General features: G+C 46.6%; 1 protein-coding gene across 1 annotated transcript; it reads right to left on the minus strand.

Moving 5' to 3' along the window:
• Nucleotides 1-62: 62 nt before the first annotated feature.
• Nucleotides 63-7,385, minus strand: PSMD8 (proteasome 26S subunit, non-ATPase 8). Its single transcript, XM_042919483.1, has 7 exons — nt 6,975-7,385; nt 5,904-5,976; nt 5,688-5,790; nt 3,749-3,914; nt 2,631-2,731; nt 1,361-1,472; nt 63-619 (listed from the first exon to the last, which is right to left on the minus strand). The coding sequence occupies exons 1-7, from the start codon at nt 7,335-7,337 to the stop codon at nt 482-484; spliced, it is 1,056 nt and encodes a 351-aa protein (XP_042775417.1). The 5' UTR covers nt 7,338-7,385; the 3' UTR covers nt 63-481.
• Nucleotides 7,386-13,418: the final 6,033 nt, after the last annotated feature.

Genomic DNA, 13,418 nt, shown 5'->3' on the forward strand with positions numbered 1-13,418 from the left:
CACACCAATGGTTCCACAGAGGTCTCAAACTGGTAGCCCACAGACGGGTTCCATTTCATAGGTCATTTAACAAACTGGTTTAATTAGTTGCAAACATTTTTAAAATTGTGATGCTTCACCCCCTTCGCTGAAAAACTCGAGCCTTAGCTTGGCCTCCCTGTATGTCCACGGCTGGCTACTACCGTCCCTCTGCCTGGGACCGGGGCTCCTTCTGCAACTGGGCCCCTGCAGTGGGCAGCTGTTTTGAAACCCTGAGCAATGGCTACTGGACAGAGGCTGACCCAACAGAGGGTTATCTCAGACCCCAGAGGGCCCCCCAACTTCTAAGTTCTTCAGAGATAAGGAACTTGTCTCTCCATCATTCCGCCCGGGGAGACAAGGGCCTGGAAGAGAGAATGTCAATCCACCTTTATTGGGGGGAGCCCTGCACTGCAACTGCTTTAAATAACGTAAGCCCTGCCCCACCCCAGCCCCTGATGGCTCAGACGATCATCTCCAGCTGCCGGGCATACTCGATGACCTGTTTGGCCAGTTCCGTGGAGGGGATGGTGGTATCTTCTGGCTTCTGCTGCTGGCTGGCAAAACTGTAGTAGTTGTTGAGGCCCAGAACCCACCCTCGCTGCAGAAAGGGAAGGATGACAGATGGGTGGGGTGATCACACAGGCTCCCTCCCCACCCCATAGAGCCAGCACGAACCGACATGGGCCTGCTGGTACTCTACCCTACTCTGCTCTACTCTACCAACCTGCTCTACCCGCACAACTCTAGACAGATAACTTCACCTCTCTGTGCCTCCGTTTCTCCATGTTTGAGACACGGACTCTGATCACACACCTCCCTGGGTCTGCTATGAGGATTCAGTGAATCAACACCTCTAAAGCACGGAGAAGTGTTTGGCCCAGAGTAAACGATCACTAAAGATCAGTTGTCACCATTGCTCGAGTTCAATTCCACCTCTTCCGCTCTGCTCTTGACCCTGCTCAGTGACTGGGGTGAGTACACCACATGCATAAACCATCTCCAGGGGCACTGCATCTGCATAAATACCCCAGGCCGAGTGAGGCAAAGTCTAGTGGAGAAAAGCTGCAACCTCCAAGGAATTCTGTTAAGGACAACAGCTCAACAGGTATCACGTGTCCACCTCTACCTCATGCCAAGTGCTGTGCTCATCCCACATGTTAAATTCTAGCTCCACTCTACAGATCAGGAAACTGAAGCTCAGGGAAGTTCAGCAACCGGCCTGAGGTCACACAGATGGATTTCGACCTCAGCAATCCTGCTCCAGTGTCCCTCTAGGCCATCCCACCCTGCTGTGAGCACACCCCTGACCCCACGGCCCCTTGCCCTATACCCCAGCCACCTTCTTGGCGTAGTCCGTCATCTTTTTGGGTGTGTTGAAGAAGAGGATCCGGGTGGCCTCAGTGAAAAGGATTTTCTCATAGGCCTTCTCGATGCACCCAGCAATCTCATCCCTGGGGAAAGATGAGACTCTCATTACTGAGCACAGACAACTCTCCAGGCCTTGTCCTCCCCGGCCTGACAGGTGTGAGCTCTGACCCTTCAGTTCAGCACTGATGGCTGGAACATGCTACCTGCCCCGTTTAATCAAGGCTTGGAGACGGGGAATAGCTTGACCAGAATTGCAAAGCCAGGGCCACAATAGGGTCCAGAGCTCTCAGACTCCTGGGCCCACACTCTGAATCCCACTCTCAGCCATGAGGACTTCAGACTGTCTGAAACCCAGCCTGGGATTCACGTGAGAGGACCTCTTTACAGAACGCTCCCCCACCCCCACCCCACCCAACACACACACAAGGGTGCTGTACCCCATTTCTAGATCTGATCCTGAGAGGGTTCCCTGCTACCACTGTTAAGAGGTACCAAGATCAACACTGAAGTAGAAAAACAGCGCCGGGGCAAAAACAGTGACGGAGTGTATGCATCCATTTCTGAGGCATTTTATCTCCCAGACCAAGTGGTAGGTAAGCAGACACTCATTATGTCACTCCCTGTTCATTCTGGAGAGCCAAAATATTAATTGCAAACAGCTTAAACTCATTAAATCCCCTCTTCACTCCCACCACATCTCTGGGCTTGGTTTTGCCATCCAAGAAATGGAAACCCAGCTCAGTCTGGCACTTTGCCTCCATGAACTAGCTCCACCACCACCTGGACCCTTTTATTCTTCAAGGCACATGGAAATGTCGGCCCACCCGCCCGTGCGATGTCTCTTGTGCACGCAGCAACCCCTGAGGGGCTAGTGGGACTTCACGGCCCCTTTCTAAGGAAGAGGAAGCCGAGGGTTCCACAGTTTAGGTGATCTGAGGTGAGGTCACATGCCTCGCGGGCTGGAGCACTTCTACGACAGGCTTGCTTCTCGTCTGCCGAGCTCTGTCCGGGTGCCAAGCCCACCCCTGGATCTGACACATATGGGCACATGGATTAACGGCCCAGAGTAAAATGAGGGCTGTTTTCCACAATCTCATGACAAGTTCCCGTTCACAGAAAAGGAGAACCGATATGCCCAGCTTCCCCAGATCACAAATGGCCAGAATGGGATTCAACTTGGGGCCTTCTGACTCGAGTCCCAGCTCTCTCCGAACCCCACAGGACCCTGGCCCCTCACGCACCTGATAGTGTCAAGCAGGATGTCAATGAAGAAAGTGTAGCTCTCAGCAGGGATGTTGCCTTTGGCCAGGAACACCTTGTTATAGCTGCCCTCCATCAGGTACTGCAGAGGTGGGGGTGGGCAGGAAAAGAGGATGAGGAAGAGGTAGCACAGAGGGCTACCAGCTGAGGCCCCACCATATCCCCAGTGCCTCCATAATCCCCTCTGCTAGAACACCCTTTGCCATACAGTCATGCATTCCCCAGGCAGACTGGACACGTCCTCTTCCAGGAAGCCTTCCCTGGTTTGTACATGTACACACACGTACACACACGTACACATACGTACACACACACACATTCCTTCTCCAACCTGCCTTGGACTGGTAGCTAATTATCTTATCTATCCTCCAATCACAGGAGAGACAGAGCTGGATCCACCCCAAGCTCATTCCTCCACTCCTTTGCTCAAGCTGTGCTGCCGGCCATAACTGCTCTCTCTCCCATCCTCCCCGCCAACCCCAACAAAATCCTCCCGTGAGACCTCAGCTCTAGGAACTCCTTCCTAACCTCAGGTACTAAGGCTCTCCCCTGAACGTGCTCACCTTGTTCCAGAAATACTGTCCTCTGCTTTCCCTCAGTCATGCCAGGCATGTTTCTGCCTTTGGACCTTGGACTGGCTGCTCCCTCTACCAAGACCACTTTCCCCCCCAGATGTCCGTATGGTTGGGTTCTTCACCCCTTTCAAGTCTTCCTCGAATGTCACCTTTTCAGCAAGGCCTTCCCTGACCACCTTATTAAAAAATTCACCCCTGCCCCGACTCACCACCCTCCTTGCTACTTTTTCTTCATAGCACTTAACACCTGACAGACCACATAAATTAACCTTTTTAAAAAAATCTTTTTATGTACTGTCGGCTTCCTCATCTGAATGTCATGCCCACCAGATCATGGATTTCAGCCTGTTCTGCTTGCAGTGGTCTGAAAACCAACCCAGCACATGGCTGGGGCTCAACAGCTGTGGACAAATGAGCAAATGAGCCAACAACAGGTGAACCCTGCCCATTCCTCCAGGAAGTCTTCCCTAATGTCTGTGCCTGCACCACCACCTTCACACCTGCCCCTCCCATCGCCCCCTCACCTGCTCCAGGGACACAGGATGCTTGATGTACACATTGGTTTGGATGTCCTTGGCAGGCAGCCTCTCCAACTCCGTGTGGAACTCGGCCACCCGGTTCTGGGACAGCAGGAAGAGGAGGTTGAGGCCCAAGAGCTGGTGCATGTAGGCTGACTCGGGGAGCTGCTCCCTGTGGACCAGGGTGGGGGAAACAAGGTAAGGAAGGCTTAAGTGCCTAGGAGCCCCGCCCACTCTAGGCTCCAGGGACCCTGATGATGGCCCTGTGCGGTCTCCTTGGAGAAGTATCAGGGCCTTGGTAGTCAGATGAAACTGAAGCCCAGAGAGGCATGAAGTCACAAGCCACATGGGCCCAAGCAAGTGACTTTACTTCAGTAAATTGACTTGGCCTCAGTTTCCCTAACTGTAAAATGAGTACTACCACAGCATCCATCTCATAGAAGGTGGGTCAAACGAATAAGGGTTAAGTGAATTAAATGACTTAATCCAAGTAAAATATTCAGAACAGTACCTGGCTACAAGTAAAATGATCAGAACAGTACTTGGCTAAAATAAATATTGTGTGAGTGTTAGCTACGATTATGATGTTAAGAATTATCATTCTTCCTTTAGGGGGGAAAATGAGCCTTAGGAAGGTGAAGTCATTTGCACAAGATCACATAATCAGGAAGTGGTAAAATGACTTTCAAACTCAGGTTTGCCTGACTTCTGATGTCAAATTCTTTTTTTTTTTATTACTTTTTTTTAAGTTCATTTATTTTTGAAAGAGAGGCAGAGCGCAAGCAGGGGAGGGACAGAGAGAGAGGGAGACACAGAATCCGAAGCAGACTCCAGGCTCTGAGCAAGCGATCAGCACAGAGCCCGACGCCGGGCTCGAACCCACGAAATGCGAGATCATGACCTGAGCTGAAGTCGGACACCCAACCAACTGAGCCACCCAGGTGCCCCCCCCCTTTTAAGTTTATTTATTTTGAGAGAGAGTGCAAGCAGCGGAGGGGCAGAGAGAGAGGGAGAGAGAGAATCCCAAGCACGCTCTGAGCTGTCAGTGCAGAACCCAATGCGGAGCTTGATCCCACGAACAGTGAGATCATGATCTGAGCTGAGATCAAGAGTCAGACACTTCACTGACTGAGCCATCCAGGCACCCCTGATATCAAATTCTTCATCATTAATCCACTCAGGCACCATTGAGTTAAAAATCATTAAGTTTTATATTCAACACATATCCAGCAAATCCCTGCTCTACGCCCAGCCTCATGCTAGGCAGTACTGGAACACAGCAGTGACCAAAATCCCTCTGCTTTTAGGAGTCCAGTGGGAGAGACAGGTGCAGGATGGGGGCGGGGGGGGGGGGGGGGGCGGGGAGCAAAGTCAGAGGGGTCAGGGCTGATACAGCATCGGAGGCCACAGGAAAGAGTTTAGTCTGGAGCCTGAGGGCTATGGAAAGCCATCACAGATTCCAAGTAGGGGACTGACATTGGTCAAAATTTAGTATCACAAAGATTCTACTGGCTGCCGTGAGGGATGAATCCAAGGGGGCAAGGCTGGAGCCAGGGCAGGTGAAAGGTGACAGGAGCGGGCAGTGGAAATGTAGTGTGGGAATGTGGAGAAGGGAACAGATTGGAGGCCAACAGAGACTGGATGGTACAATCCCAGGATAAGGACCTCCAGGGCAACCACCTGACCCTGCAGCCTCTGGAGACACAGCTAGGCAAACAGGGAGTTCCAGGGTGAAGGAAGATGACCTGAGTGGCTGGACCAGCAGCGATTTAAAAAAGCACCTGCATGGCTCAGTCAGTAGAGCATGCACGACTCCTGATCTTGGAGATTGTGAATTCAAGCTCCACAAGGGGTGCAGAAATTACTTAAAATTAAAAAAAAAAAAAAAAAAGCCTACCATATAACTCCCTGCCCCCACCCAACGAGGGGCAGGACCCATCCTCACTTGTAATCAAAGTAGTAGCATTTGAGCTGGGCCATGTAGCGTTCGAAGGAAGGGATGTCCTTGCGCAGGATGCTCCACTGGGCCCCAATCTCCAGAATGTCACCTGTGGGGGACAGAGCAGGCTCTCAGGGGGTGACTGAGTCCCTCTCCTGACCACCATTCCTCCCATCACCGCCAGCCCATCACCCCTCCCCACCTACCCCAGTTGACACTCACGGGCCAGAATGAGCTGCTGTTTGGTCAGTTTGGTCCCTGTGGTTGGCAAGAAGTTGAGCTCCAGCAGAACCAGCTGACAAGGAGAGCAGGGAAAGAAAACGATGGGACTGCAAGAACAGGTTACTTATATTTTCTAATCCTTAGTTTTCCCACCTAGGAAATGGAGCTAATCATCATCCCTGACTCATAAGGTTGATGTGAGTTTTAAAGGAGTCAGTCCTCATAAAGCACTCAGAACAGGGCCTGGGCACACGGAGTGCCCATTTAGGAGGACCTCATGTTACAATTATTAATAGCCCCACTAGGTAAACAGGAGACATACTTCATGCCTGACTCAATGGAATCAAAGGGGTGGGGGGACACTAGCACCTTCAGTTCTTGTTAGACCTTTCCCACATTCTATCAACTCCCATCCACCCTCAGATCTACACCAGGGAGGGAGGGGAGCCAACATCCCCCCCATAATCCAGCCCACATCATTCCTTATCCGACACACCTCGCTCAGGGACTTGGTCCAGCCCACAATACTTGTACTCTTTCACAAACACGGTTGGTCTGAAGCGCCCTGGGCACCATTCTGGTCCTCTTCTATAAGAATCTTTTTTCTAGGTTCAGTCCTGCCTTCAAAACTCAGCTGCTCCCTCCCATCCCCACAGATGCGTCCCTAACCTCCAGATCTCCGATCCTGACTTGGTCTGGTCTAACCATACACCCCTCATCTCAGGCTTCCTTCATCACCCTGTCCGGTTCTCATTCCCCACCTGCTTTCGTCAAGAACCCAGCCGCCCCCGCCATGAGAAAAACCCCGGTACTCTCAGCTAGGCCTCCAAACACCAAAACATTAACCTTTCACTCGGTTGTACCAAAACATTTTCCATCACACCTCCCCCCTACTGTGGGGCCGTATTTGATCCGTTCCAAACCTCTGTCACTTCTTCACCCCTATAAGCCCGCACTTTGGCAGTTCCGAATCCTTCACCCTACTGGATCCCCCTGCCCGCCCTGGTCTCGCTCACGGCCGGGAACTCGGCTGGGTCTAGACCCCTCGTAGAGGCCCCCGCCGAACCCTACCTTGAGACGGCCCAGCTCTTCACCGCACTTGCTAAGATTGGGGCTTTTGCGGTTCCACTCGCCCTTAAGTTGCTCGTACATGCCGGCCGCGACCTGCAGGACTGCGCCCGAGGCCGCCGCAGGCCCTGAGCCCGAGGCGCCGGGGGACCCGTTCACCGCCGCGGCCGCCATCTTCCGTGATGCGGCAAACCTCCTCCCCGACTTACGGCAGCGACGCCTAAAGCCTCTCGCCCGGCGGAAGTGGGGCCGAAAGGTGGAGCCCAGAGCCGGGGGCGGGGCTACGGCTGCCGGCCCCGCCACGCCGCGGTTAGCGTTCAGTCGCTCTCGGGGCGGTGCCCTTGGAGCCCGGCCCTTAATGAACATGTCAGTCAGAGCTCCGCCTCTGCTGTCATTCAAGATGGTGACCGGAAGTTCGCTCCTGCCCTAACTGACAATGGCAGCGGTCGCAACGACTCCCCCACCTGCCGTAACCAATATGGCTGCACCGGCTTCAGCCTGGGCGTTCCGGACCCTGCTTTTCGGTCTTCAAGGTTCCACCTTCACAGAAGCTCCTCTAAGCCAGGAGGGGGCGATGGTAGAGCTCTGTGCCATCATTTCCATTTTATAGATGGTAGCATCACTGCTGCTAGACCTTGTAGCTTCTTTTTCCTGCCGGTTTGCTAAGGGATAAGCACTAGATTTTGTTGCTTTAGTTTGTATTAACATACTAATGAAGTTGAGCATCCTTCCTGTTTATTGAACATTTGGATTTCCTCTTTGAAATTTTTTTAAACACTTCTTTGTTTAAGTTTATTTATTTTTGAGAGAGAGCGCAAGCACAAGTGGGGAGGGGCATGTTGGAGGGAGGGGAGAGACTCTGTCAGTGCGGAGCCAGATGCAGGGCTTGAAATCCTGAACTCCCAAGATCATAACCTGAGCAGAAGTCGGTAACTTAATGGACTGAGCCACCTAGGAGCTCCTCCTTTTTGAAATTTTTGGTGTGGTCCTTTTCCTATAAGTTTTTAAGTACTTATGTATATTGCAGATAAAACCTTTTGTCTGTTGCGACTATTTTTTGGTCTATTGTTTATTTTCTGAATATACATTTTTTACTTATCTTTTGCTATGCAATTTTTTAACTTTATTTTTGAGAGAAGAGAGAGTGTGCCAGTAGGGGAGGGGCGGAGGGGGGGGAGGTAGAGAGAATCTGAAGTGGGCTCTGTGCTGATAGCAGAGAGCCCAACACGGGGCTCAAACCCACCAACTGTGAGATCATGACCTGAGCTGAAGTTGGGTGCTTAATTGACTGAGTCACCCAGGTGCTGCACTATGAAAAATTTTTATTTGTCCTTTTATTTATTTTTTTATAAAAATTTTATTTCTAAGTAATCTCTATACCCAATGTGGGGCTCGAACTCAGAACCCTGAAATCAAGTGTCACATGTTCTACCACCTGAACCAGCCAGGTGCCCCTTAATTTTTTTTTTTAAGTTTATTTTTTATTTTTGAGAGAGAGCACAAGCAGGGGAAATGCAGAGAGAGAGGGGAACAGAGGATCTGAAGCGGGCTCTGTGCTAACAGCAGAGGGCCGGATACGGGGCTGGAACTCACAAACTGTGAGATCATGACCTAAACCAAAGTCAGGTCACTCAACCAACTGAACCATCCAGGCGCCCCATTAATTTTTATTTTTATATAGTCAATTTATGTTACTGTTCCTTTGTGACTTTTGTATTTTCTATCTTGCTTAGAAGTTCTTCCCATGCCAATGTAAAACAAATATTCTCTAATTTTTCTTTTACTAAAATAATTGTGTTTTTCCACATGTAATTTTGATTAATCTTCAATTCACTTTTGCATATGGTGTGAAGTAGGGATTTAAATTTGATTTCATCTTCATAGTCAATTTTTCTAGAACTATTTGTTAAATAAACCATTGCTTTCCCACCAAAATGAAAGACATTTGTGTCATATTAAAAGCTCTTCAATAATCTCTTAAATCATCAATATTTTAAGTCATCTGTTATATTCTATTGCTCTATATTTATCCTTGGTAAATACCATTATATATATACATATACATATATATATATATATATATATATATATATATATATATATATATATAATTGAAGTGAAAAATCACATAAATAAAATTAGCCCTTTTAAAGTGAACAGTTCAGTGCCATTTAGTACATTCACCACGTTGTACAAATACCACCTCTGTCTCCAAAATATTTTTGTCACCACAAAAGGAAACGCCATGTCTCTTAAGCAATTTCTTCCAATTCCCTCCTTTTTCCTTGCCCCTGGTAACCACCAATCTGCGTTCTGTCTCTGTGTATTCACCTGTTCCAAGTATTTTCTATAAATGGAGCCATTTGATATGTGGCCTTATGTATATGGCTATTTTCACTTAGCCTTTTTTTTCATGTTCATAGATGTTGCAGCATGTATCTGTATTTCATCCTTTTTATGGCTGAATAATATTCCATTGTATGGGTATACCACTATTTGTTTATCTATCCATCCATTGATGAATATTTGAGCTGTTTTCACTTTCTGGCTTGTGAAAAGTGCTGATGTGAACATACATGTACATGTACTTGTTTGACAGCATGGTTTCAATTCTTTTGGGCGATAAACCTAGGAACGGAACTGCTGGATGATATAGTAATTCTATGTTTAACTTTTTGAGGAACCACCAAACTATTTTCCACAGCAGCTGAACCATTTTACTTTCCTACTACCACTGTACAAGTGTTCCAATTTCTCCATGTCCTTGCCAACCCCTGTTGTACCTGTTATTTAAATTATTATAGACATTTGGGACACCTGGGTGGCTCAGTCGGTTGGGTGTCCGACTTTGGCTCAGGTCATGATCTCACTGCTCATGGGTTCAAGCCCCACATTGGGCTCTGTGCTGATGGCTCAGAGCCTGGAGTCTGCTTCAGATTCTGTGTCTCCCCCTCTCTCTGCCCCTCCCATGCTCGTGCTCTGTCTCTGTCTCTCAATAATGAATAAATGTTTAAAAAATTAAATTATTATAGACATCCTAATGGGTATGATGAGATATCTCACTATGGTTTTTTTTAAGATTTTATTTTTAAATAGGCTCCACACCCAACGTGAGGCTCGAACTCACGTCCCTGAGATCAAGTGTCACATGCTCTAAGGACACTTGGGTGGCTCAGTCGATTAAGTGTCCAACTTCAGCTCAGGTCATGATCTCGAAGGTCACGAGTTTGAGCCCCACATCGGGCTCTGTGCTGACAGCTGAGAACCTGGAGCCTGCTTCGGATTCTGTGTCTCCCTCTCTCTTGCCCCTCCCCCACTCACACTCTGTCTGTCTGTCTCTCTCTAAAATTAAAAAAAAAAAAAGAACAAAGTTGGAGGACTTATACTTCCTAATTCAAAACTGCAAAGCTAGAGTAATCAAAACAGTATGCTGGTGGAGCCTGATGCAGGGCTCAATCCCATGACCCTGAGATCATGACGTGAGCCAAAAACAAGAGTCAGATGCTCAACTGACTGAGCCACTCAGGCACCCCCAACTGTGTTCCTCTATTTCAAGATACTTTGGTCTATTTAGGGCCCTTGGAAATTCCATATCAGTTTTAGGGTGGGTTTCTCTGTGTATGCAAATTTGCCAATGGAATTTTGATAGAGATTGCATTGAATCTGTGTATCGCTTTGGGTCTTCTTATGGGCTTATATCCCCTCAAAATATATACCTAGTACCTCAGAGTGTGGGTGTATTTAGCTATAGGGCCTTTAGAGAGGTGATTAAGTTAAAATGAGGCCAATTAGGGTGGGCCATAATACAGTTTGACAAGAGTCTGTATTAAGAAGAGGAAATTTGTACACACAGAGAGACACTAGGGATGTGACCACATAGAGAAAGACTATGTGAACACAGCTACTGGCAAGCCAAGGAGACAAGCCTCAGAAACCAAACCTGCTGACAATTTGATCTTAAACTTCTAAGCCCCAGAATTGTGGGAAAATACATCTCTGTTGTTTAAGTTACCCAATCTGTGGTATTTTGTTATGGCAGCGCTTGCAAACGAATACAGGTAGTACCATCATCTTAACAATATTAAGTTTTCCAATTCATGAACATGGGATGTCTTTCCATTTGTTTAAGTGTTCTTCAATTTCTTTCAGCCACGTTTTGTAGTTTTCAATATTCAGGTCTTTTACCTCTTTGTACAAACTTATTTTTAAATATTTTATTCTTTTTTGATGTTGTGAATAGAATTGGGGTTTATTTTGAAACTTCCTTTTCAGATTGTTCATTGATAGTGTGTAGAAATGCAATTGGTTTTTGTGTGTTGATTTTGCATACTGCAAGTTTACTGAATTCACTTATTAGCTCTAACAGTTTGTGTGTGGGGGGGGTGTGTATTCTACATATAAGATTCTGTTGTCTGCAGAGATAACTTTAGTTATTCCTTTCCAACTGGGAAAGGAATCAAATTCTTGATTAATTCTTCTGGCTAGAACTTCCCCTACTACATTAAGTAGAAGTGGGTATCCTTGATTGTTCCTGATCTCAAGGGAAGGCTTTCAATCTTTCACTACTATGATGTCAGCTATGGGACTGGTATATATTGCTTTTATCATATTAAGGAAAGTTCCCATCTAATCCTAGTTTATTGAGTATTTTTATCATAAAAGACTGTTTTATCAAATGTTTTTTCTGCATCGAGATAATAATAATTTTATTTCCTTCATTCTGTTAACGTGATGTGTTACACTGATTGCTTTTTGTATTTTGAACTCTTACATTGCAGGGATAAATCCCACTTGCTCGTAGTATGTAATCCTCTTAATGTGCTGCTGAACTTGGTTTGGTAGTATATTGTTGAGAATTCTCATGTTTATATTCATGAAGGATATTGGCCTTTAATATTCTTATCTTGTAATGTCTTTGGCTTTGTTATAAAGGTGTGAGGGTAAGAATAAGTTAGGAAATGTTCTCTCCTCTATAATTTTTCAGAGGAGTTTGATAAGCATTGTGATCATTTGTCATTAAAAGCTTGGTAGAATTCAACAGTAGGGACATCTGGTCCTGGGCTTTTCTTTGTTGGAACATTTAAAAAAATATTTTATTTTTAAATAATCTCTACACCCAACATGGAGCTCAAACTTATAAACCTGAGATCAGCCTGCGCTGATCAAACCTGACTGAGCCAGCCAGGAGCCCCCTGTTGGAACATTTTTAGAATTACAGAATCAATCTCCTTACCTCTTCTCAATATACTCAGATTTTCTATTTCTTCTTGAGTCAGTTTTAGCAGTTTTTATGTTTTATGTTTTTTAGTAGTTTTTATGTTTTTAAATTTTTAGAAAATTTTCCATTTCATCTAAGTTATCTTATTTGTTGGTGTACAGTTTTCATAATATTCTCTTATAATCATTTTTATTTCCATAAAGGTGGATCATTGTTTTTATTTATTTTCTAAAGATTTTTATTTTTTATTTATTTATTTTTTTAACTTTTTGTTTATGTTTATTTATTGTTGAGAGACAGAGCATGAGCAAGGGAGGGGAAGTGAGAGGGAGACACAGAATCCAAAGCAGGCTCCAGGCTCTGAGCCATCAGCCCAGAGCCCGATGCGGGGCTTGAACTCACAAACCGCGGGATCATGACCTGAGCCAAAGTTGGATGTTCAATCGACTGAGCCACCCAGGCACCCCTAAAGATTTTATTTTTTAAAATACTTTTTAAAGTTTATTTATTCTGGGGATGGGGGGGGGGGTGGAGAGAGAGAATCCCAAGCAGGCTTCTTGCTGTCAGCGCAGAGCCCAACAACACTGGGCTCGATCCCTTGAACCGTGAGATCATGAGCTGAGCTGGAATCAAGAGTCTGTGCTCAACTGACTGAGCCACCCAGGCTCCCCTAGAGATTTTATTTTTAAGTAATCTCCACACCCAGCATGGAGCTTGAACTCACAACCCTGAGATCAAGAGTTGCATGCTCTACTGACTCAACCAGCCAGGTGCCCCTGGATCATTGTTTTTAAATTCAATCTTCCAGTCTCTGCCTTTTAATAGGACACTTTAACCCAGTATTTTCAGTTTTATTAAGATATGTTTTATGACCTAACATATCCTCTATCCTGAAGAATGTTCCATGTGCCCTTGAGGAGAAAGTATATTTTGCTGAAGAAAAGAGATCTGCCACGGAGTGAATGTGTCCCTGCCTCCAATTCACATGTTGACATCTAACCCCCAATGTAATGGTATTAGGAGGTGGAGCCTTTAGGAGCCCCCATAATTGAATTAATGCCCTTATTAAAGAGACCTCAGAGACCTCCTTTACCTCTTCCACCAGGTGAGGACACAGCAAAATGATGGCCATCTATGAACCAGAAAGCAAGCTCTCACCCAACACTGAAACTGCCAGCACCTTGATCTTAGACTTCCAGCCCCCAGAACAGTGAAAAACAAATTTCTGT

This window comes from Panthera leo, chromosome E2, assembly GCF_018350215.1.
Source record: "Panthera leo isolate Ple1 chromosome E2, P.leo_Ple1_pat1.1, whole genome shotgun sequence".
NCBI lineage: Eukaryota > Metazoa > Chordata > Mammalia > Carnivora > Felidae > Panthera > Panthera leo.

Coding starts and splice junctions, on each gene's coding strand:
- PSMD8 (XM_042919483.1), bottom strand. CDS start 7,337: ATGTTCATTAAGGGCCGGGCTCCAAGGGCACCGCCCCGAGAGCGACTG. Junction 3,915..5,687: donor TGCTACTACTTTGATTACAA/GTGAGGATGGGT, acceptor CCTGGTCCACAG/GGAGCAGCTCCCCGAGTCAG. Junction 620..1,360: donor TGACGGACTACGCCAAGAAG/GTGGCTGGGGTA, acceptor CCCTTTCTGCAG/CGAGGGTGGGTTCTGGGCCT.